General features: G+C 60.5%; 3 protein-coding genes across 9 annotated transcripts in view; 1 reads left to right on the top strand and 2 right to left on the bottom strand.

The window, feature by feature from the left end:
* The window catches only part of TAOK1 (TAO kinase 1), a 57,943-nt gene extending 50,295 nt beyond the window's left edge, over nt 1-7,648 (top strand). For 2 of the 3 annotated variants that reach the window (XM_037373209.1, XM_037373199.1), the window contains exon 20: nt 1,639-2,295. In XM_037373209.1, the coding sequence (XP_037229106.1) occupies nt 1,639-2,100 (462 nt within the window). In that variant the 3' untranslated portion in view covers nt 2,101-2,295. Of the gene's footprint in view, nt 1-1,638 lie in introns of all 3 variants that reach the window. The other variant, XM_037373189.1, reaches the window with a different exon arrangement.
* On the bottom strand, nt 2,329-13,482 carry ABHD15 (abhydrolase domain containing 15). The gene is given in 4 exon segments (XM_037373275.1): nt 2,329-11,146; nt 11,149-11,453; nt 12,476-12,725; nt 12,728-13,482. Coding segments are annotated over 4 exon segments (1,410 nt in total). The 5' UTR covers nt 13,302-13,482; the 3' UTR covers nt 2,329-10,865.
* A 103-nt stretch (nt 13,483-13,585) lies between these two features.
* On the bottom strand, nt 13,586-22,511 carry GIT1 (GIT ArfGAP 1). 5 transcript variants are annotated; one of them, XM_037373231.1, is made up of 22 exons: nt 22,381-22,511; nt 19,082-19,215; nt 18,887-18,999; nt 18,684-18,789; nt 18,507-18,593; nt 18,261-18,391; nt 18,083-18,177; nt 17,962-18,004; nt 17,733-17,759; nt 17,392-17,440; nt 17,237-17,309; nt 16,499-16,596; nt 16,302-16,413; nt 16,102-16,229; nt 15,876-16,028; nt 15,568-15,795; nt 15,405-15,458; nt 15,062-15,148; nt 14,902-14,975; nt 14,622-14,804; nt 14,419-14,482; nt 13,586-14,317 (listed from the first exon to the last, which is right to left on the bottom strand). In XM_037373231.1, exons 1-22 carry the CDS (start codon nt 22,430-22,432, stop codon nt 14,105-14,107), a joined length of 2,304 nt encoding a protein of 767 aa, XP_037229128.1. In that variant the 5' UTR covers nt 22,433-22,511; the 3' UTR covers nt 13,586-14,104. The 5 variants fall into 5 exon arrangements, with proteins under 5 accessions (XP_037229128.1, XP_037229148.1, XP_037229119.1 ...); XM_037373251.1 differs by lacking the exon at nt 17,733-17,759; XM_037373222.1 differs by lacking the exon at nt 17,733-17,759 and having other exon boundaries at nt 16,102-16,413.
* Nucleotides 22,512-22,786: the final 275 nt, after the last annotated feature.

The following is a 22,786-nucleotide window of genomic DNA, read 5'->3' as shown; positions in this document are numbered from 1 at the left end:
TTGTGTTGCACCAGTAATGAGCATGTCCCAAGAGTGTCTTTAAAAGACTTCAGATTTACTCATTTCCTTCCCACATGCCTCAGACACCTCATCTTCAGAGTCCTGCATCCTGGGGTCGTTTCGAAGTGATGTCATTTGAACGCAGCATGTTAGGCATGCCTTTCTGTGAAGTTCGGTTGTACCAAGTTTTGTGTGTTCTGCTGGCACAAAGACTGAAAACTCTGAGCAGCTGGACATGCTGAAGACATTGTAAAGGGAGGATTCTGGTTAGACAGCAGGACTGGAAAAAACAAGTGGAGCGTTTTGAAGGGTTGATGTTAGAGGAGGCACATTCTTCCCGTTCTGTCTTATCCAAGCTAGGTGGCTGCTGCGTGGCTTTCAGCAGGAGTGAGCAAGGCTGCTCTATGGAGAGAGTCAGTGTCACTCAGCTAGTGCTAAGACACAGACAAGTAGGTAAGGCAGTTTCTGAAAGTCCCAAATGGGTCAGGAGATGACTCGCACTGGAGCAGATTGTTTCCTAAATTCCAGATGAAATCATTTTGCATATTGTCTGACTAAGGCGAGAGGGTGCTTACAACATTCTGCCCGGTACCTTCGGCACACCAAGATAACACCTCTTGGCCACATTGCTCCCGACAGCAGGGGAGATGCCAGTGAGCTATGCTAAAAAGTCTTGGCTGCTGCTATTTACCCATTTGGTCTTTTTCATCCAGGCCAAAAGTGGCTTTTTCAGTGCTGGCACAAAGATAATGGAGCGATTCTTTGGTTCTCCACCTGACTGCAAAGATTTCAATAAGAAAGGCTTTCATCCCTACCTGATGGGTGTCAGGAGGCCATAGCCCCATGTTTTCTGTACTTCCAGAGCTGATCCCAGTGCCCCTGCCGAAGTACCGTTGGAAACCAATTTGGAACAGTGTTACAGGGAAGAAATTGGAGTTGCCAGCTTGCATCTCATCTAGCTAATAATCTGCGACACAACTCAAACATCACTGCCTGCTTTCTTGAGCCACACACCCTGGAGAAAGTATCGGGGTAATAAAATATGAGAAACCAATTTAGAAAGAGGGTAGATAGGAAATGATAAATATGAGCTAAAAATCTGGCCAGTGAACATGGGAGAGGAAACTGAATGTGGGCTCATACATTGAATCCTGGAGGAAATAGGAGTCATCATGCTTAGATTCAGCTACAAACAGCAAAGGTCAGGTCACATTAAGCTGTGTTGGCAGGTATTTGACTGCATAGGCACTGTGCTCGGCTGTATCTGAAGGTGCTTTCCTGGTAGGCTTTTATGGAAGCTGTAGACTTTGTTGCTTCTTAAAAGATTAATCTATGTCAAGCTGTTCGTATCGGTGCAAATGTTGGATTTGCATCCCCAAAACTTTTGTATTCCCCAGGGAACGAGACGCTCCAACTGGTACTCACCATGCTTTGACGTGTGCAGGTTTGTGGGACTTGTCCTTTGGTGTTCAGAACAAATTGCATGTCAGTGGACATGTGATCTAGATCCAGTCTCGTGTGGAAACACGGGGAGAAGGTGCCTCGTTAGCTTGCTGTTACAAGTCCTGCAGAGACTTGAGGCCGTGCCTGTGAAGGAGTCCTGCTGCTACAGACTGTCTCTTCTTTTTTCCTTCCTAGATTGAGGAGGAGATGCTGGCGTTGCAGAATGAGCGTACCGAACGGATACGAAGCCTGCTGGAGCGTCAAGCTCGCGAGATCGAAGCCTTTGACTCAGAAAGCATGAGGCTAGGTTTTAGTAATATGGTTCTTTCTAATCTCTCCCCCGAGGCGTTCAGCCACAGCTACCCGGGAGCTTCTGGCTGGTCCCACAATCCTACTGGGGGTGCAGGACCTCACTGGGGTCATCCCATGGGTGGCCCACCACAAGCTTGGGGCCATCCAATGCAAGGTGGACCCCAGCCATGGGGTCACCCCTCGGGGCCCATGCAGGGGGTACCTCGAAGTAGTGCTATAGGGGTCCGCAACAGCCCCCAGGCTCTGAGGCGGACAGCTTCTGGGGGACGGACGGAGCAGGGCATGAGCAGGAGCACAAGTGTTACTTCACAAATATCCAATGGTTCACACATGTCTTATACATAACTTAAACAATAACTGAGGGTGGCAATTCCACTGGAGCTGTCTGCCAACAGAAACTGCCTACAGACACCAGCCCAGCAGCCTCCTCAGTGCGGTGCTGACGTGTGGAAGCTGGGTGCACATGGAATATTGTACTCATTTTGTAAAGCATTACGTTTTGTGTTTACTAACTGGGATGTCATAGTATTTGGCTGCAGGGTTTGGGGGGGTGGTTTTTGGGGGGGTTTTTTCGTTGTTTTTTACTTTTTGGAGGGGTCTTGGGAGGGCGTCTGAGAAATATATGCAGTTAGTCAGAAGAGTTGGCTGGTGGTCATCACACTGACAGGACAGAAGGGCCTCAGACTGCCCTCATCACGCCATCCATAGGAAGTCTGAGGGAGAATGGAGACCTCCTCCCATGTCCATAAATTTCGAACTGCCATCCTGCAAAAACCAGGCGAGCTGCCTTTAAGCCAACATCCAGGGGAGGAACAGCTGGATCTTCTGTTCCATTTTTATTTGTCATTAAATTGGATACATTTCTAGGGTATTGCCTCTGCCAAGAGGCATTTTCAAAGGCTTGTAGGTGAGGAAAAAGGGTGAGAAGAGAGGCCAAGAGACACCAGGTAGTTCAGCAGGGCCCTTCTACCCAAGTGCCCGCTCCATGTCGTGTATGAAGTGACGTTCTCTCAGAAGGCACTGGTCAGCTTCCTGAGAACTGTGTAGGTAAACCTGTCTGGAGGGAACAGGCTAGAAATGTTGGAAATTGTATTCCTGCTTTGGCACTCCCTGACTGTGCTGCTGGTAGCTCAGATGAGGTTGGGCAGAGGAGCATAAGTAATGCACTTGTAAAGCTAATACTGTGACATCTCATTTTAGCTAAGCATCAGAATGATTCTTGGAGCCCAGCGTAGTTCTTTTTGCTCCATTCAGAAATGTTTAGACTTTTAGCCAATCAGTCTCAAATGCCAGAGGTATTTTGAAGGATGCCATAGTCACAAAATGCCATTGATCAGGTTTTTCATTATTACACTACATCCACCAATTTATTACCTTTTTGGCTTGTTGCAATTTCCTGTTTACATGTAGAGTGTAGCCAACTGTTTAAATGTTTAGTTGCCACAGTGTACCAGGAGGAGCTGAGCCAATGACTTTCCCAGCTGATGACTAACCCACATCACCACTGTAGATCTTGCTGCATGTGAGGCTCTTTTTTATTATTTTCGTTGCTGCAATACTTCACAACTTTTACAGTCCCTTGAGATGCTGTGATATTTTGGCAGCATATCACACCATGCGAGAAGGCACTACTTCCAGAGGCTCGTTGGAGCTGCTGTACTACTGAAAGGAAGCAAAGGAGGTTGTGAAATCCATACGGTGATGAAGGGGTCAGGGAGTCTCATTAACCGAATTGCTTTGTGGCATCGTGTCATCCCTCAGTGCTGGGAACTGGAGATGCCCCCGTGCTCTTGTGCCGCTGCCAGGGTGGTCTGGGTCAGCCGGCACTGTGGGGCTGGGGGAAGAGCAGGCAGATGAAGTTTGGCTTGAGGCAAAGATTTTCGGTCTTGGGGACTGACCAGCCAGGGTTCTTTGTAAATGTTTTTCCTTGCACACTAATCATCTTGAAGAAAACACTAGCTGCTAACTCTAGGATTTGCCTTTAATATGTTTATAGGGCTCAAAAGCAAGGTTTTCCGAATGTGTTTGTCCATGTGACATATTTATATAGTAAATACTCTAGTGTCTCGCTGCTGTTCAGTACTCTCAACAGGGCGACGTTCTTTCGTTAGCTAAATTAACATCCACTCCCAATCCTTAACTCTCTGCCAGTATCCGGTGAATCCAACTGGGATTTCTAGCATCTTGACGTAGCATATCACTCTAATCGAAGGTGGAAACTACCAAAATACGTTTGAGCAGCCCCTTAGTAAGGAGCTTTGTAGTACTAACAGTTGACAGAAGCCTGGGGTGAGGCGGTGGTCCCGTGGAGGTGATTCTGGTTGCCCCTGGGGCAAGTGGTCACTGTGAGTTGTCCTGTCCTTTCCTCTGCTATGTTTTTATGTGGAATTGGATGTTTTGGGGTCATTCTTTTGCATTGCAGTGTTGTTGAAATGCAGCGAAACTCATTTTAGGAAAGGTACCTGTATTCCTGGGGTTAGAAAGAAAGACAAAAATGAAATGAAAGGCCAAAATTGTGTTGGGATTTACCATGCGAGTGTGGAGGGTGTGCCCAGAGCATGGCGCTAACACAGCGTTTTGAAGTTCAGCTCCTCTATCACAAACAGCAGCAGCGACTGCGGGGACAGGCTATACCTGCAAGTTCAGTGGGTTCATTCTTTTGCTTCTGTTATGGTTTGAATTTGGTCAAAGTCTCTGGCTTAAATTGAGCTACTTCAACAGAATTCTCTCAACCCATCTCTTTGTGTAATGTCAAGCATGACTGAATGCTGAATCCAAATGATGGCTATCCCATATTGGCTTTTTTTGTATTCAAAAAGAATTGTGTAGTAACCATTTTTACATGTATATCATGTGCAGACCTGGACTATTCCAACAAGTTAATATTTTAATTAAAATAGTTTGCAAAAACTGATTCAGATCAACTGGTCTAAATGTGTGTGTCCCTGTGTGTACGTGGGGGAAGGAAAGCTGTCCCAGAGGAGCCTGATCTCGAGAGAAAGCACCCCATTACGCAGCCGTAGCCAGAGGGACTCAGGGTCAGGCTTGGTGTGCCTTGGGGGTCTGTGAGGAGGCCCCTGGTGTTGAGAATTTTAACCTGTCTCAGGTGTATTTCTGAGATGCACGACCGACTCTACGCTAGAGAGATGCAAACACTCTCTGAATCAGTTTGCAAACTCTTTATTTTTAAAAGTAAGACCAATTACTCAAAAGTAAGACCGATTAGTCCATATTGCACTCGTTGCAGTCATGCCCTAACTTTGGTTTTAAAAATAACTGTAATCTGTAAATTGTGGAAACTACTCCAGTAACTCAGCAGAGGTGTTCTCTTACATCTTTTATGTTCGTATTTAACACTGGGGAAGCTCTTCTGTGTGGACTACTTTGCAAACTCTGTTGCAGTGTTTTCAAATCGCCAGCTCGGCCTCTGAAATCTCTTCTGTGGTTATTTTTCTCTCCCCTTTGCAAAAACCTAAAGTTCTGATGTAGTTTAGCTCGGAGATGAAAAAAACAGAGGAGCCAGCATTTTCACCTCCTTCTGATTTGACTTTCTTTCGATTTTTAGTTAGTTAAAATCAGTGAAAGGGACCATGTTTTTCTTTTGCCGTGGCCCCAGGGAGTCAGCAGCCACCGCTCCCTTCCACGCTGAACGTTACGTGCTTTCTTCCTCGGATGCAGCGCTGAAATGGAGGCCACGGCTCTGTTTCACCTGCATGCGTTCCAAGCCTGTGAGCTTCAAAGGGGTTGAAGAACTAGAGGTGGTATGATCCCAAGCTTTCCTCAGAAAATTCCCCGCAGCTGTTCCTCGCCTGGCTCGGGGCCAGGCTGGCATCGCTCTGTGTCCCACCCAGCCCTCCCACTCCAGAAGAACGTGCGTTGCACACTAGCTGTAACCTGCACGGGGTGCACCCTGCTTGATCCTGGGATGATGCTGTTCATTAACCCCCTCCAAGGGGAAAAAGGACACCTTGCACGTCAGGCTGCCCGGCCCCCTTGACCCTGCTTACGTGCCATTTCTTGAGAGGCAATAAATTGTATTGTACCACTGTCTACCATTACTCCTGTTGAATACGCACATCTCTCTGGATATATATATGGTATCTCATTTGTATATATTTATATACTCTGTATGTACGGTGTGTGTGGGTATATGTGCACACACACCTCCTGCTGTGCATTTCTGTCAGGGCACTTCAGTTCTGCTGTTCCTTAGCACTCCTGTTCGTGAGCAAAAGCAACCCCCGCAGCAGGGCTCTCTGGGGCGAGGGCGCGTACATCTGCACATGCCGTGCCAGAGCTGAACGCAGTCAAAAGCCCTCGCTTAACTACTGCCCTGCTCTAATTGTAGCTTGCTTTTTCTGGGGCGCAGGAGGGGTAGGATAGCTGCTACGGGTGTGCTGTAAAGGAGAGGAGAGAGCTCCCAGAGGGTACCAGAAAGTCAGAAGACGGCAGAGAAGAAAACAAGATGGTATAGCGATAGGAAAGCAGTTGAGGCAATGTACCGATCTGCTGGGGAGGCGGTGAGTGGGCCGGTGAAGTGCTCAGCGGGCTGAGCTCAGAGTCCCCAGCTGCGTCTCGCCACAAAAGATCACAAGCCCGGCACGGTCTTGGCATGCTGCGCCGGCACTGGCTTTTGGCATTCCTGAGTTCAGGCCGCCGCTAACTCTGAACACTGTCTACCTTTGTGTGTGTCTAATTAGAGCAGGTTATATGGAGGATCAAAAGGGAAGCTAAATTGGAAGATCTAAAATACGTGTGTGTGTGTGTGTACAACCTGTACATACATACGTAAACACGCAGGCAGTTCTGGTCCGTTCTTTATTCTGCCTGGGCACGTGTGGTTTGTTACTTGAGCCCAGTAAGCAGAGAACAGCCTTGTTCTTCTCCCGGCTGCCTGCTCGGTGTTTCTAGCAAATCTTGCCCTGGTCTTTCTCATCCTAGAGGGGTGTGTTGCCATGCTGGATGCCCACAAGTTCCTCGAGTTGTGAAGACCCTTCTGACCTTCTGCTTTGTCCTCTACAGACCCCATCTTAGTGAGACATCTGGCAGTTTGGGGGATAAGTGGTTCTCGCATGTGTCAAGTCCCACATGTTCATCCAGCTGCAGTATTTACCCCCCGGGGCAGCCCAGCCAGCTCAGCAGCATGCCAACACAGGCCCTCTTCTTTGTGCTACCGGAGAATTCGGAGGTAATTTTCTCCCTTGTCCCTTTTGGAATGTCTCTTGCAAGTTTTGTAGGAGAGGCTTGGGTTTGGTTGGGACATCCTTAGCCTTTCACAAGGAACAGCGTTGTCTTTCGCTGTGCTCCTGCCCGTGGGACTCTCCCACCCCGGCGCTGGCCGGCAGCGAGCCCGGAGCCACGTGCCCAGGCTGGAGGACTGGTGGATGCCCAGACAGGGATGCCAGTCGGTGTCCCTCTGCTGTGTTTCAGTTTGCACTTCTATGAGTTGATTGAGCTGGAGTCTGTTGAGAAATACATGTGAGGTGCTTTAGAGGGTTGTGGGTAGCTGTTTACAGCCAAATAAAAAAAAAAAAAAAAAAAGCTGATATATCTAGTGGCTATAGTAAACATCACCCCACCAGGGAACGATGGCAGCAGATAACCCTGGTTGCTGTTGCACAAGGGGGTTCAGCCAGCTGGGGCCCTGATGCTGCCTGCTGCGTCCCTGCCCTGCCCCCTTCCCCTGGGGAAGGAGAGACCTTTGTCAGCTAGAGAGGGACTTAGTAAATCGGATTTGCCAGCAAACAAGCACCTTAACCACTGAGCTGTGGGTCTCAATACTTGCACTTCACCTGAAGGCTCCTCTGCGGGAGGAGGAAGGCAGTTTGGTACGTGACCGTTGGCTTTGCACCTACCTGGCATCTTCAAAACATCCCAAAGCCACGTCCTAGGGAAAAAAAAACCATCAGTTCCCTCTCTCCTTGCTTTCTCTGAGTGCACACACTGAGTCCAGGAATGAGTAACCAGGAGGGCTGAGCATTGCCCCCATGGATGTGAGCAAACCTGGGGGGGATCTTCCCCTCCACCTCGCCCCTCCGGTCCCCTGCCCCGCTCCCCACCCTTGAGTACGGGTACCTCAGAACATGCACAGTTTGTATTTTCACTGACAATTAGTTTAATTATTGTGAGTGAAAAGAATTGTAATTATCTGTAAATATGTAGTTAACAAATTGACCTAGTTTCTGTATTTTTTAAGTTTTTGTACTAAAATTTATAGATACAGTATGTGCCAGCTAGCAAAAAGCTACTGCAACCGCCAGTCGTAGTTCAGCATGCGTCTAATCCCCGAGACTTGTCTGAGTGATGCTGTAAGGAATTGTGCTTAAATATTGCGAGCTGGGGAGGCAGAGCAGCAGCCGAGGGGGCAGGAGGGCTGGGGGGCAGCAGCCTCCGGCTTCCAGCCTTCAGCCGGGTTTTCTGTCTTGGCTGCGTGGAATCTTCTTCCCTTCGGTGTCATGTGCTGTACGGTGCGCAAGTGCGAGGGACGGAGCGGTGGCTTCGAGCTTTTAGCTGGAGCTGAACTCAATGGGAACTGAGTTCGGGTTCTTTGCTGCAGTTTAATACCGGCTTATGACTCCATTTTTCAACCTCTTTAGAAATTATCTGGTTTCCCCTTTCTGACTGCTTTTGTCATAAACCCGAGATCATCTAAACCTACTGGAGGAAAAAAAAAAAATAGGGAGGGGGGGCGGGGGGGGGGGGAAATACTTCCATTTAAGATCGTTGCCTGCTTTTAGTGCCAGGATCACGCATTTCTATGGCAACTCTGAGCTCAGCAGAGTTTAGGAATCAGCGCAGGGTTGTTAAGGAGCTGAAGTACGTCGCCACTGCTTTTGCACAGCTCCAGCAGAGCCTGACCGCAGCCGCTGGCCGCCACCAAGGGCGCGTCTGTGGGTGCGATGCCGGGGTCTGGGGGTCCCTGCCCCGCTGCGGCTGGCTTGTGCCGCAAGACCTGCTGCTATGAGAGGGGTGGGCTCCCCGGCGCTTCCGAGGAATGAAGTCAGGCTCTGTGCTCCTTGTCTTGTGGCAGAGGCGAGTCTGCAAGTCGAGTATAGCTTTGCTGAGTGTCCCGGGAAGCTGTGAGCAAAGGAGTTTGAGCGCCGGTGAGGCTGTGCTCTCCGGGTCTGGGTGTCCTGGAGGTCGTAGGGGACGGGAGCTTGTAAGGATGCAAGGATCAGAGGAGAGGCATACGTGCGCGTACTGGTTTGGCTTCTGGCAAGCAAACCACCCGCTTCCTTTCAGCTTTTCTTCCCTCCTAACCCCCCCGCAGCTCTTCCCCCTGCTTGCTTGGAACAGGAACGTTTTTTTTTTACCTGCCTAGAAACAGCTAAAAGATGGGGGGCAGCCCTGATGTAAATAATTAACGTTACAAAGTGAAGTGTGTATAACATAAAAGGCTACAGCCCTTTGGTGACTTGTAAATGCTTGAGGAAGGTTCTGGTAAGACGCGGAGGGCCAAGCGACCTGCCTGGGGCTCTGCAGCCATCGCTGCCCCACCGACACCGCGGGTCGGGAAGGGGGGGGACCCCCCCCGCCTACCTTTGCTGCGGGACCCCCCCCCCCGCTTTAGTGGATGGGAGGGTAGCGTAACGTGTGTAATACGGATAGGAGAAGCTGTGTGAGGTGTGTATAGTGTATATTTTTTAAAAATAGCTTGCTTGTATTGTGGAGATTTTAAAGACAAACTTGAGAATTCTAGCCTAACTATTAACACAAGTTTAACATCAGTTACCCCACTGGGTTCAGAGCCTCTTGAATGTATATTCCTTTTTGTAACCTAATGACCTATTCTTCTACCAGTCAGCCAGACATCCTATTTATATTTTTAATTTTATATATTACTTTCCATTCGTTTCATTATTTCCAGCATGTTTCTGGGTTTGGTTTTGTTTTGTTTGGGGTTTTTGTTTTGTTTCTTTTTGCACAAGCATTTTGTGAAGTCAAGGAATGTTAACTCAAATCTGGTGTTTTCCAACCTGTTCCCCCCTTCCCCTTCCCTCTGCCTCCACCCTGTGTTTGTCGTTGGGTTTTTTTGTTGTTTTACCTTCCACCAACAGTTTGGGATTTTTCTGGGCTGGGATGCAGCGGGTGGGAGGAGGGGACGGCTATTTTCCATTTGCAGCTTCTGTGCAAACGCCAGGTCTTTTTCCAGTCAACTGAAAACACTTCAGTTGCTGGTTGCTTTAAAAAGAAAAAAAACAAAAATAAAAGAAAAATGTAACCTTATCAGTCTGACTAGGCCACGGCGGAGGAGGGGAAGTGCACACCTGTAGCCACACAACTCTAGCGTTGGCTGCGAAACAAAAGCGAACACTTTCCCGGCGAGGCGGTTACCCACGAGGCAGCTCCGAGCCCACCGAGGCTTCGCCGGGCGCAAGCTCCGTGTGCCAGGGCCGAGCCGTGCCGGGGAGCACCGTGCCCTGCCGCGCTCTGCCCTGCTTGGCGCCTGCCTGCTCACCTGCACAAAGCCAGAGCTGCCTACTGCTGACAGCAAAGCTGTTGCTGCTTTTCCTCTCCTCCTCCTCCTCCTCTCCCCCTCCGTACGGAGGTCCGGCTCACCAACAAGAGCTCGCCCAGCGCCCGGCCGCAGCGCCGTGGCTCTCTGCTCTGGGGCATCACCCAGGTCTAGCAAAGCCCGGCTGCTGCAGCGCCGGGGGAAGGCGCCCGGCCACGCCGGTTGTGCCACAGAGCATTAGTTAGAAAAAAACCCACACACATATCTGCTGTTTTACTATGAACACTGGTCTGAGGTTTCCAGGCCCAGCACCACGGTGATGGGCCACGAAGGATTTAACTAGGGGAATTAAACTCCTTTCTGCTTCCGTGTCTGGTAGCACCAGCTGGTATGAGTGAATCTACAGGTGTGCGTTTTCCTTCTTGTAGAAAATGCCACGAGCACTAACTGGTAAGGCTTAATGTACAGTATTGTCAGTATTCTGGTATTCTTCTGGTTCAAACATACATTATAGCTCATATATAACCTGTATTAATTGTATAGATTGTGCATTTAAAGCTGTTACCAAGTTGTCAGAAAATAAGAGAAGAGAAAAAATAAGGTCATATGTAATATTTTGTTTGTAAGTATCCTTTGTATCATAGCAAAGGAAATGTTAAAAAAAAAAATCAACTGTAAATAAAGTAATTTTAGTACACGGAGTGTCTGTCTGCCTTTCTGAGACCCCCACTCCCCCACCCCTGCACGGGGACCCCCGCCCCGCTGCTAACCGGGTGTAGGACCTCTGCCAGGTGAAGACGGGGGGCTCGCCGGTGGGCCCCCCCAACCTGCGGGACCGCAGCAGCCCCTTCCTCCGCTCCTCTGCCCGCAGAAACTCGCCCATGGCCCTGAAATACTCCAGCACGGCCTCGTGGCCCCAGCAGCGGCCGGGGTCCCCCGGGGGAAGCCGCAGTGCCCACCGCGCGGGGTCAGCAGCAGGAAGAAGTAGGGGCTGCTGCGGAAGAGCTCGAGGGGCAGGCTGCGGGCCGGGGGGCCGCGGACGGGGTCGTCGGTGCTGCAGAGGCACAGCACCGGCACAGCGGCCTCGTCGGCGTCGCGCAGGGGCTCGTTGCGCTCCCAGTAAGCCTCCCAGCTGGTGGGGTGGCTCTTGGTCTGGCAGAAGAGGGCTTCCTCCAGCTCCCGCAGCGAGCGGCTGCCCAGCACCCTGTCCACGTCCAGCGCCTCGGCCAGGGACCCCGCGTACCTGCGGGGATGGGGGGGGCTGCCGTGGGCTGGGAGCTGTGCTCTGGCCGTGGCCCAGCACATGGGGGCCGGGGGTGGCTGCTGAGCTCCCCCTGCCCTGCCTGGAGCTGGTCTGGGAGGGCTTGTCCCAGCCCCTTGATGGGGGGGGTCCCCACAGCACAGCCAGCACAAGCCCAGTGCCATGGCAATGGCAACGGGAGGCAGCCAGCACGCTGCGCTGGGTCTGCGACAGCAGGGTTTGCAGTGGGGAGTGGGAAAGGCGGGGGGGACCACCCTGCTGCCCAACCAACCCCCGCCAACAGACACCTCCCAGCAATTCCCCATCCCTGCAGTAAGGCTCTGCCTGGATGCACCCACCTGGTTTTGCTGAAGCATAACCTGGCACCCGTTTGCCCCAAAGTTTGGGGGTTACTTGCATTTTTAAGCCCACTTTTGCCCCCCCACCCCCCACCCCCAGGTATCGGCACCACCCGGGAGCTGCTGCTTCCCCAAGGCTCTGGCACAGGGCAGTTATCTCCTGGCCCAGCCCGGCTTGGCCGGCCCCAGTGCAGCTGTGTTGGGCAACACAGACCCAGAACCCAGGGATGGGGGTGGCAGCTGCGCAGCCCCCCGCCCAGCCATGGGTCTGTGCCCCACAGGGCAGAGACTCAAGAACAAGCAGCAGTGCTGGGGGTGGCCAGCCCCACTCAGCCCCCCCGTCAGGGTCCAGTGCACCACAGGGGCTTTTGAACCCACCCAGCACTGCCGCACCGAGGTGGCAGCGCCCAGCTGGGGACCCCCGAGATGCTGCCCCAGTGCCAGCCGGGTCGGGGAGCGCATGGTGGCCAAGCTGGTCCAGTGGCAGCTGGCTGCAGGCTGGTGTTCATTAACCAGCAGGTTTTGCTGCTCTCAGCATCTCTCCCCTCATGCTGGGGCTCCAGGTGCCGGCAACAGCACCCATTGCATGCAGCCCCCCTCCCCCCAGGGATGGCCAAGGGGCTCCCGGGGTACCCCCTCCCCAGCTCCCCCAAGGACCCCACTGACCTGCTGAGTCCTTGCTTGAGGTGCAGGAGCAGCGGCCACTCGTAGAGCCAGGGCATCCCGGCCTCAAACCAGTCCCGGCCACGGAAGACGGGGGAGAGGCAGGCGGCGGCGGCCAGGTGGCTGGAGGAGCCGCGCTCCCCCAGGTAGGCGAGCAGCAGCCCCGAGCCCGAGCCCTCGCTGACGGCCAGCAGCGAGGCCGTGGGGTGCCGGCAGCGCAGGTAGGTCACTGCCTCCCGCAGGTCCCCGGGTCCCCGAAGGGCTGGAGCCGGGGGGTGGTAAGGGGGCAGCCGTTGTGGCCCCGGCGGTTGAAGATGACGGGGATGAAGCCCCGCTCCAGCGCCCGCAACCCCAGCTGCAGCAGCCCCCCCGTCACCTTGCCGGTGGCGTTGGGGATGAGCAGCAGCACCGGGCTGGGGCCCCCCCCGCCGCCACCTGTCACCCCCCATGGCCCCACCAGCCAGTCCAGGGCCACCAGCCCCGTGTCAGGCAGCTGCAGGAGCTCCCGGGCCACCACCGGCGCTGGCGAGGGCGGCTGCAGGAGCTGCTGCAGCATCTGGAGCTGGGGCCAGCGCGGCCACGGCCAGTGGCCCCCCCACAACGCCGCTGAGCGCCCCAAGCTCCGCACCAGGTGCTGGGCCAGCGCCGAGGGCTTGCACAGCAGCCGGCAGCGCCCCGAGCCATCCTCGGTGATGAAGGAGACCCCCTCTTCCTCCTCCTCTCTCCAGCCTCCGGGCTCCGCCAGCCTCCCTGCCCAAAGGCGCCCAGCCAGGAGAGCCAGGCCGGTGAGCACGGCGGCCACGGCCACCAAACCCTCGAGGGACACCATGGAGGTGGCGGGAGGCCCGGCCAGCAGCCCTGTCGGTCGGGTCGGGTGCTCGGCGGGTGATGGCGGGGCCGTGCAGGGAAGGCCCTGCCCCGGGGCTGGGCAAGCGGTGGGGCTGTGCCAGGGATGGCGTAACTGGCCGCCAGCCAGGGCCAAGGGGACTGGGTGAAACGGGAGGGACACGTGGCCGAGCCCTGCCTGGTGCTGGGGGGGGGGTGTAGCGAATCCCCTTCAGCCATGCCCCAGGCCGGGCAGGACCCCCCATCACCACCAGAGCCAGGGGCCCATGCGATGCTCACACCTTTATTGATACAAATGTACAAGGACACATCTTACAGTAGGGAGCGCGGGCCCCGGGGGGGGTGGGGCAGGACGCCCGGGGAGGGGGGGGCCCACGGGCGCCCCGTCCAGTGTAACACTGCAGGCGCCCCAGGGGTACCGGCCGCCGGCGAGGGGCTTTGTGGGGGGTGGGGGGTACATCGCCACCGCCGCCACGGACAGCTACACAGGCTATGTACAGGATAAGTTAGGCATGCGCCGCGGGGCGGGCTGCGCAGGGGCAGGCAGGGGTCTGTACAGGGGGGATGCAGGCACCGACCCCGCAGGCTGAGCAGCAGCTCCTCGGTGGCGTGGGGGACGAGGTTGGGGGGAGGGGGAGGGGGGGGGGCCTCACCCCATGCCCCGACTCCCCAGGGGCTGAAGGCCACTCGTAGCCGTGCTCGCCCCAGGTGCCGGCTGCTGCCGGAGGGGAGGGAGAGATGGAGAGCACGGGGGCTGGGGGGGTGCGGGGGGACACGGGTCAGCGCTCACTGCTTCTTCTCACGGGTGGTGATGGTGACCAGCTGCTTGGCGGCCTTGGCGATGTCGTAGGCACACTGGATGACCTGCTGGGTCAGGAGCTGGTAGTCCACGGCGGCACCTGGCTCGGGCGGCACGGTCTTGCGGCACTCACTCTGCAGCCGGTAGGCGCTGGCGTTGAGCAGCCGCAGGGAGCTCCGCACCGTCTCCAGCGCTGGCTTCTGCAGCAGGACAGAGGAACGGCACCAGGAACCATGCCGGGGGCAGTCAACAGTGCCTGGTGGGGACCCCCCCACCCCAGGGACCCCCTAACCCCTCCTACCTTGGGGAAGAGCGATGCCATCTCCGTCACAGCCGAGTGGATCTTCTCTGAGCAGGGCACAAAGCTGGGGACAAGGAGAAGGGGTGAGCACTGAGCGGGGACAACAGCTCCTGGCCACGGGCAGTGGCAGGGATGGCCCTGTGTGAACACATCCCCCTGGCCCGGGGGTCCCGAGGGACCCCAAGGCTGTGCCCCAGCCCTACCTGTCATGCTTGGATTCCTGCGCCGCCCGCAGCAGCTCCTGGATGTTCTTGGTGACCTGCTCAGTTTTGAGGATGACGTCCTCAGTGCTGGGCAGCCCAGGGTCCAGCTCCCCGTCCAGCGGGTCCAGCTCATGGGGGAAGTCCTCGTCCTTGCTCAGCTCCACAACCGCTTCCACCTCCATGCTGCAGGGACCAACCAACCCCCCTGGGATCAGTGCCAGGAGCATGGCCCCATGCCCCTAAGGGGGCTGCCGATGCAGCCCCCAGCCCCAGCACTCACCTCATCAGGACCTCACCCGCCTGCGTGTTGTCATAGTCGCTGTCAGTGCCGCTGCCGTGCCGGTCCAGCTTGCTCTGGAGGGGAGAGCAGCAGCGTCAAGCCCTGCCCAGCTCCAGGGGTCTCCCCACCCCAGGAGCTGCCCCCCCTCCCAGTACATCACCATGTGCCGGGCACTGTCAGGCGGGCAGGAGAGCAGGGGGGAGGATGGGGGAAAGGGCACCGAAGAGGCAGATGGACCTTTCCGGATCTGGAGGAGGAAGAGAAGGAAAGCGGCGCTGAACAGGGCGCAGCAGGGTCCGGAGCCGACCCCGGTGACGTGCAGGGGAGGACGAGCACAGGGGACACCGCTGCCCTGCATGCAGGAACATCCCACGGCCGCCGTCCCCTCGAGGAGGTCCCCAGCCTGACCCAGGGGGTGCAGGGCAGCGGGGGGATGGGACGTCCTTGGAGGGCGACGGCCACCACATCCCATGCAGGAGCCGCCCGCGCCGCGGCCCCCTTACCCGGTACACGCTGGCCGGGATGTGCATGGAGTACAGAGCCTCGTCCTCCACCTCCTGGCGACACACGAAAGGTTACGGCCCCATAGGGACAGGACCCAGCACCCTGTGGGGCTGGGGGGGCCACCGCACCCCAAAACCCACCCGCCCACCCCGGCACACTCACGCCGGTGCCGAAGGGCTGCAGCCGCGTCACCAGCTCCTCCACCGGCTGCCCAAAGGGCTTCAGGGCCGAGCCCGGCTCGTACATGGAGAAGGCCTGGCGGTCCCGCCGGTGGGGGGGGGCCGTGCCCGGGGGGTGCCCGTGCTCCGGCCGCTCGCTGGGGGCTGGGGTTGGGTGCGCGGGACCCGTCTGCTGCCGGATCTGCGTGTTCTCTGCCTGCAGCTTGTGGATCTGCAGCCGGGGCAGGGGAGGAATGAGCGAGGGGAGGGGGGGATGCCGAAGGGGGGAGTCCCCACCGGCCCCGCACCCACCTCACGCTGCAGCCGGCGCAGCTCATCGCTCAGGCTGTTGTTCACCTTCATCAGCTGCTGCACCTTGGCCTCGGAGGCGGCCAGAGCCTTCTTCACCTCCAGGTACTCCTGCAGCGTGATGGGGCCATCCGAGAGGTCGGAGGAGTCCATGCTCTGTGGGGAGAGGGGCTCAGCGCCGGGGTCCCAGAGCCAGGGTGCAGGGCCGGGGCGGGGGTCCAGGGCTCACCCTGGCGCGGTTGTTGCGGGAGGCGTTGCGCAGCAGCTCCTGGTCCGTGTCCTCGTCAGAGGCGACGCTGTCGTAGTCGTGCTGGTCGTCCAGGTCACTCTGGCTCCGCAGCGAGTAGTCAAGGGCGTCTGGGGGAGGGCAGGGGGTGCTGAGCAGGGGCAGGAGGGAATGTGCCCCCCGCTTCCCTCCCCATCCCTCACCTGTGGGGCTCAGCAGACTCTTCCCTTGCTGCCGGCGCTTGGCTTCCCCGAGGATGTCGATGAGCAAGGTGGCAAACTCCCTGGCATTGAACCTGGCCAGCTTCTGCCGGCCCTGGGAGGGGGGTGTGGGGCAGAGGGGGTGAGCGGGGGTCTGAGTGCAAGGGGGGGGGTCACGGGGCCTGGGGGGGGGGGCTCACCTGGTTGCGTGTGGCCGAGTACTCGGGGTTGACGGGGAGGAAGGGGACAGCGCTGCGCTCCGTCACCAGCGTGCTGTGGTTCTGCGTCGTCAGCCAGACTGCAGGCAGGCACCCAGCGTCAGACCCCCGGGGGGGCTGCGGGGGCCAGACCCCCCGGAACGAGCGGGCTGCAAGGCCCGGAGGCGGCGGCGGAGCCGGCAGGACGCAGGCGTGGGCGCGGGGCCAGCCTTTTGGGCTTGGGAGCAGAGCCCGGCCGGGCTGACGGGAATTGCCTCCCCCGGCCACCCTGCAGGGCCGAGGTCCCCCCCCGCGCCCCCCAGCAGGGACCCCCCGCTCCTCACCCTTTGGGGCACCGGCTCTCCAACCCCCCAGATGGCAGGGAGAGGGCTCGGTGTGCCCGTCAGTGCCCACCCCACCACGGGAATGGGGTGGCCCCCACCCTGCCAACCCCCAGCTGAAGGGCACCCCTCTGGGGTAAGCCCCCGCCCCCGGGGGTCCCGGCACCCACCTCTGGCAGCACCCCAGCCCCAGCACCCAGCGGTGGCCCCTCGGCCGAGAAAACCTCCCGGCCGGAGGAATGAAGAAGGAGGGGCCTGCGGTCCCAGCGGACGCATCCAGATCGGGGGGAGCGCGGGGCTCGGCCACGGCCCCACCGGCTGCTCCTCCCCGCGCCGTGACGCCCGTCACAGCCCCCCGGGAGCTGCACCCCCAGCCCCAGCCCCCCACGCCCCCGCTCACCCGCGTCGTTCTCCCGGCGGTCCACCTCATCGTAGACATCCATGGCCAACTCCTCAAAGAGGCGGTTGCTGAGCTGCAACAGGAGCGGGAACGGCGTCAGGCGGGATGGGGGAGCGGGCAGGATAGGACCCCCTCCAGCACTGACCCCTACTCACCGCTTGCAGCTTCTTCTTGGCTGCCTTGGCCAGCTCGGAGAGGTCCAGGCTGGGGGGGCGCGGGGAGGGGGGAGACACAAAGCAGGGGTTATTCCTGGCCCATCCCCACCAAAAAGATCCCCAGCTGCACCCCACTGGGACAGGGACACCCCCCCCGCCCCGGGCATGGCGGGCTTCACCAAGCAGAGCTGGCGGGCAGGCACAGGGGGACAAGTTGGCCGGGGGTGAGCGGGACCCCCCTCCCCAGGTGCCAGGCTGGGCCAGGTGGCTGGGGCTGCAGGGGGGGGCCCATGCCGGTGGCACGGGGGGGCCCCTGGAGCCGAGAGCCAAGCGGACAATACCTCTGTGCCATGCACTTTGGGCGCACCCTGCGCTCCGGAGAAGGCAGCGGAGGGAAGAACAGGATAAAGGCGGATGTTAAACGCGCGGGCACGTGGACCCCCCCGCCCCCCCCCCAGGGATGCTCCAGCACCATCACAGGCAGGTGACCGGGGTCCCCCCCTCGGCCCAGCGGGGACGCTGGGGGGGACGTGGGACAGGGCAGCGTGGCCACGGGCGCTGGGTACTCACCTGTCGGCCATCTGCGGGATGATGTAGTGGCCGTTCTTGTGGTCTGCACGAAGAGCGGGGTGATGAGCGGGGCCCCGTGCCCCCCCGGTGTAACCCCTCACCCCGGGACCCCCCCGCTCACCCGGTTTCCTGCCGCAGAGGTAGAAGGCCAGCCGGTCGGTCAGCTCATACTGGCACTCCACCAGCCGCTCCGCCAGCTCGTGTTGGGCTGCCTGCCTGTGAGAGGACGGGCAGGGGTGATGCCCACCCTAGGAGGGGGGGTGCAGGCAGGGGTGACCCCCCCCTTTCCCCACCCTCACCTGGCATAGTCAATGGGGGTCCGGCCGTTCACGTCGGGCGCCCCGGGGTCGGCACCATAGACCACCAGCAGCTCTGCCTGCAGGATCTGGCCAGCCTTGGCGGCCACGTGCAGCGGCGTGGTGCCCTTCTCCTGCGGGCACAGGCAGCCTCAGCCCCGCAGCCTGCCTGCCTGCCAGCCGTGGTGCTGGGCCTCCCCACCCAGCCCAGCACCCTGCCCAGGGACCCCCAGCCCTGCCAGCGCTCACCGGGTGGAAGAAGTTGGCCTGGGCGCCCAGCGAGAGCAGGCGCAGGCAGGTCTCCAGGTTCCCTGTCCGCACGCTCGAGTGCAATTGCTGCGGAGGGGAAAACTGGTAAGGGCGGGGGGGAATCTGTCCCCACAGCCAAGGGGGTGGGAGGGCCTGCACCCCCACCCCGTGTCCCACCTTGCTGAGGTCCTTGGCAGTGACGCCATCATCGTCCCGGCAGGGCAGCTTGTGGACGAAGGCCAGCATCTGGTACTTTGCGCGGATGAACTCGGACTTGGTGGGGCTGGGGGGGGGTTGGGAGGGGGGTGGCAGGTTGCAGGGTGAGGGAGGGGCGCACGGCTGGCGCAGACCCCCTCCCCATGTCTCGGGGGGGCACTTACTGCACTTTGTCCTGGGGGTTTGCCTTCCGGCGCCCGCTCTGCACCTGGGCCGGATCCAGCAGCGAGTGCTCCCAGATGGAGTTGGCCCCGTTGCTCGCCAACGTGTGCACCATCTGCAGGGGAGAGGCAGGGCCCGGTGGGCACGGGGGTCCCCACGCGTGTCCCCCCCCACGTCCCTGTGGGGCCAGCACCCACCTGGAGCAGGGTGGTGGGCCAGGGGCTGTGGCGCAGGTGCTTGACGATGGAGATGTGGCGGCCCAGGCTGCGGTGCACGCTGCAGCACTCATCGCAGATGAGCACCCCGCGGTTGATGGAGGCCCAGCCAGGGTCTGGGGGGTGGCACGGGGCTGTCAGCCGGTGTCCCCACCACGGAGCTCCCCTCCCCAGGCGATCACCTCCCCATCCACCCCGCTGCTGGGGGGGGGGGGGGGATGCGTTGCCACAGCAACTGTTTCCCCAGCGACAGCGAGGGGCTCAGCCCATCGCCAGGGGAAACCCACAGGTTTCCCATAGCAACCAGGCACCAGCCAGAAGGGGGGGGGCAGGATTTGGCCTCCCCCAGCAGGAGGGCGGCCGGTGGCGGGGGGGATGCCAGCCCCATGGCAGCGCACCCCCAGCAGGGGCACCCTGACCTGCCGCAGCACCCAGCGAGGCCGTGCACCCCGAGCCCCCAGCTGGGCATTTTTGGGGGGGGTCCTGGATGGTGGCAGCATGTCCCCAAGTGGGTGGACACCCCCAGCCTGTGGGCTCCCATAGACAGTGGTCACCAGCTCTGCATCCCAGGCCAGCCCCGCAGGGCAGCCCGGCTCTGGGGGCAGGTGCCACGGCCCCCCCATACTGCCATACCCCCCCAGCCCCGGCTGCCGGCCCTGGCCAGCCGGACTGGAGCCCTTTGTGTCCCCACCGGGAACAAAGGGCTGTTTGAGTGGCCGCGCCGGCCCCGCGCTGGCACCGGCCCCAGCACCCGCGGGGGCCCCGCTCCCGTTGGCCGGCAGCTCCCCACACCTGCACCCCAAAAAATGGGGCAGGGGGCTGGCCTGGGGTGGGGTCCAGCCCCACAGCATGGCTGTGGGGCAGCAGCTGCCCCCGGCAGCACCAAAAGCAGGATTTGGGGACCCTCCCGCCGGGCCACAGCCCCCTCCCATAGCATGTGACCAGGCACAGGGTGATGATGCTGAACAGCCCGTGGGCCTGCCAGCCTCTGTCCAGCCCCACCACACCTGATTTCTGTAGGGCCTACAGAAACACTGCACCGCCCCACAGCAGGGGAGCCCCAAGGCTGAGGGGTGCAGGGTCTGCAGCGGGGGCGGCAGCACTGGCCAGCCACGATGGCCCCGAGGGTGTGATGGTGGCCCCAAGGGGGTGATGCCAGCCCCGCAGCCCCGCAGAAGAAAGCTGCTTTCCCCATGTCCTTCCTCCCCACAAGGTCCCAGCTCCCTCCCCAAGCACCCCTCCAGAGCCCCGGGGCTGCCGTTTTGGGGGGCACCCAGCTCTGCAGTGCTGCAGTGCCCCAGAGCTGAGGTGGGGTGGCTGGGGGGGGGAGCAGTAGCCCCCCCAGCCTGGCAGCCGGGTGCACACAGATGGCAGCGCCTTGGCAGCCGGTGTGGCGGCATCTGTGCCTTCGCACCCGCTGCCCACGGGGCGCTGCCGGGAACAGGACACTCTGCTGTTGGGGGAGCCGGCCGGCGAGGCTGCCTGCGGCCCTGCAACCGGGAGCATCCAGGGTACCCCCCTGGGGTGGCACCCCCTCCCACTGTGGGGGTGGCCGGGATGCGGATGGACATCACAGCGGCTCAGGGAGCGCTGGCACGGGGACACCCCAAACCCTGGGAGGATCCCAGAGCCCCGGCACACCTCTGTCCCTGCGCTGCGACCCCCAGCCCTCGGCCCCACACTGGGGAGGGGAGGTCTGGGGCCAGCTGGCATCCCCGCATGGAGCCAGCGGAGCGGGGTTCGGCTAAGGGAGCCCGGGCAGAGGGACCAGGGTGCTCCGTGCACACCCCAGCACGCAGGGCCAGGCAGTGCATCCCCAGCAGCGGGTGCTCCCAACGTGGTAGGAAGCGGCCTCTGGACTTTATAACTCATTTCCTCACATGGCTGCCAGGCGATAAGAGATTGGAAGAAACTGGTTTCCATTTCCCCCTGCCCCAGCAGGGAACCTCCCCAGCACCGCCCCGGGCACCCCGTGCCCCCCACTTGCCCGCCAGCAGAGGGGCCGGGCCCAGAGGCCAGCCAGCCCCGTGCCCACGCGTGCCGCTGGATCTCCTGGCAGGATCCGGCCATTGGCGCGTGGCCGGAATAATTTCAGCACAGCCTTGGCCCGCGGGCAGCTTTCCGGGGCCGGCGCCCAGCGAGCCTCCCCGAGCGAGCCTCCACTCTCGGCCCCGTTCATTCATCGCCGTGGGGCCACCCGCGCTGGCCACGGGCAGGGTTTGGGGGCCCGGCCCTGTCACGGGGAAGGTTTGGGGGTCCAGCCCCACCACGACGCCCATGGGCTCATGCCTGGTGCGGGGGCTGCGGGCACTGGCACTGCTGGGGATGTGAATCGTCTTGCCCAGGCTCAGGCTCCGGCTTGCAGCGGCCGCCGGCTCAGCCCGCCTGCACCACCAAGCCCGGATCTGGCCGGTGTGGGTGCTGGCTGGGGGGTGTGGGAGGGTGCGTGTCCCCCATCCCACCACTGTTGGGGTCCTCGGTGCTGCTGCCATCAACTGGCACGCCCCCAGCCCACGCCAGCAGCCTCTGCGCTGAGGGGTGCCAAGGCTGTGGGTAGCGCGTGGGGGCGTTGGGTGCAGCAGGGGGTACACTGGGTGCACCGAGGGGGCACGAGGGCGTTATCTGGGTCATGTTGGGGTGTACTGGGAGATTCCTAGAGGGGGGAAAAGGGTGTGCACCAAAGGGGCCCAGGGGCCTCACCAGTGTGCCGCACTGGGGGTGCATCAGAGGTTCTGAGGGCCCAGAGTGGGGGACACAGTGGGGGTCCCCAAGGTGTGCGCTACAGCGTGCTGAGGGGACTCACCGGGGGGGGCTTGGGGCACCCAGGGGGTGCAAAGGGGCCTCGCTGTGGGGTGCGGGTGATGCACAAGGGCTCTCTGGCAGCATACCGGGGGGGGATGCACCATGGGGCGCAGAGGGGGCTCATGGGGTGCTGGGGAGCACCATGGGGCGCAGAGGGGGCTCCCGGGGGTCCTAGGGACATACCAGGGGCACCATGGGGCGCAGAGGGGGTTCAAGGGGGTGCCGGGGGTGTTACTGGGGGGCACCACGGGATGTAGAGGGGGCTCCCGGGGGTGCTGGGGATGTACCGGGGGGCACCATTGGGCGCAGGGGGGGTTCCGGGGGCTCACCGGGGGGTCCCGCAGCCGTACCTGGCAGCGCGAGGCAGGCTCCGGCCAGGCTCGGGGGGCGGAGGGGCGAGGGCCCCGCCGCGGGGGGGGCGGCGGCGCACCGGGGCCGTGCCGGGGGGGCCGGGGCCGGGCCGGGGGGGGCGGCCTTACCTGGGGCGCTGCAGTCGGCGCACACCTCCGCCCGCGGCGCCTTCCGGGACATCCTCAGCGGCGAGGCGGGCCCGGGCCCGGGCCTCTGCGCCAGCGTGGGGCGGCGGCGGCGGCGCCCCGGGCCCGCCCGGGGGGCGGGGGGGCGGGCGGCGGGGCGGGGGGCGGCGGGGGCCCGGGGCCGCGGCGCGCCGGGGGCTGCCGGCTGCTCCCAGCGCCCGGCGGCTCCGCAGGAAGCGGCGCAGGCCCGGCCCCGGCGGAGGAGGGGCCGCACCGCCCGCCCCGCCACCGGCAGCGCCGCCGCGGCCGCCCCGCACCGGCACGGCACCGCCCCGCACCCGCACCCGCACCCGCACCCGCACCCGCACCCGCACCCACACCCCCTCCCCCCGCTTCCGCACCCGCACCT

This window comes from Falco rusticolus, chromosome 1 (assembly GCF_015220075.1).
Source record: "Falco rusticolus isolate bFalRus1 chromosome 1, bFalRus1.pri, whole genome shotgun sequence".
In the NCBI taxonomy this organism is placed as follows: Eukaryota; Metazoa; Chordata; class Aves; order Falconiformes; family Falconidae; genus Falco; species Falco rusticolus.
Note: the sequence above shows the minus strand (reverse complement) of the source record. Positions and strands in the feature narration are given on the sequence as shown.

Excerpts from the sequence above, each read along its gene's own strand:
- GIT1 (XM_037373222.1), bottom strand. The coding sequence starts at position 22,432 with ATGTCCCGGAAGGCGCCGCGGGCGGAGGTGTGCGCCGACTGCAGCGCC. Across the intron at positions 18,178-18,260 it reads ACCCCCATTGACTATGCCAG|GCAGGCAGCCCAACACGAGC; the intron begins GTGAGGGTGGGG and ends GTCCTCTCACAG. Across the intron at positions 15,149-15,404 it reads TCCCGGCCAGCGTGTACCGG|ATCCGGAAAGGTCCATCTGC; the intron begins GTAAGGGGGCCG and ends TTCCTCCTCCAG.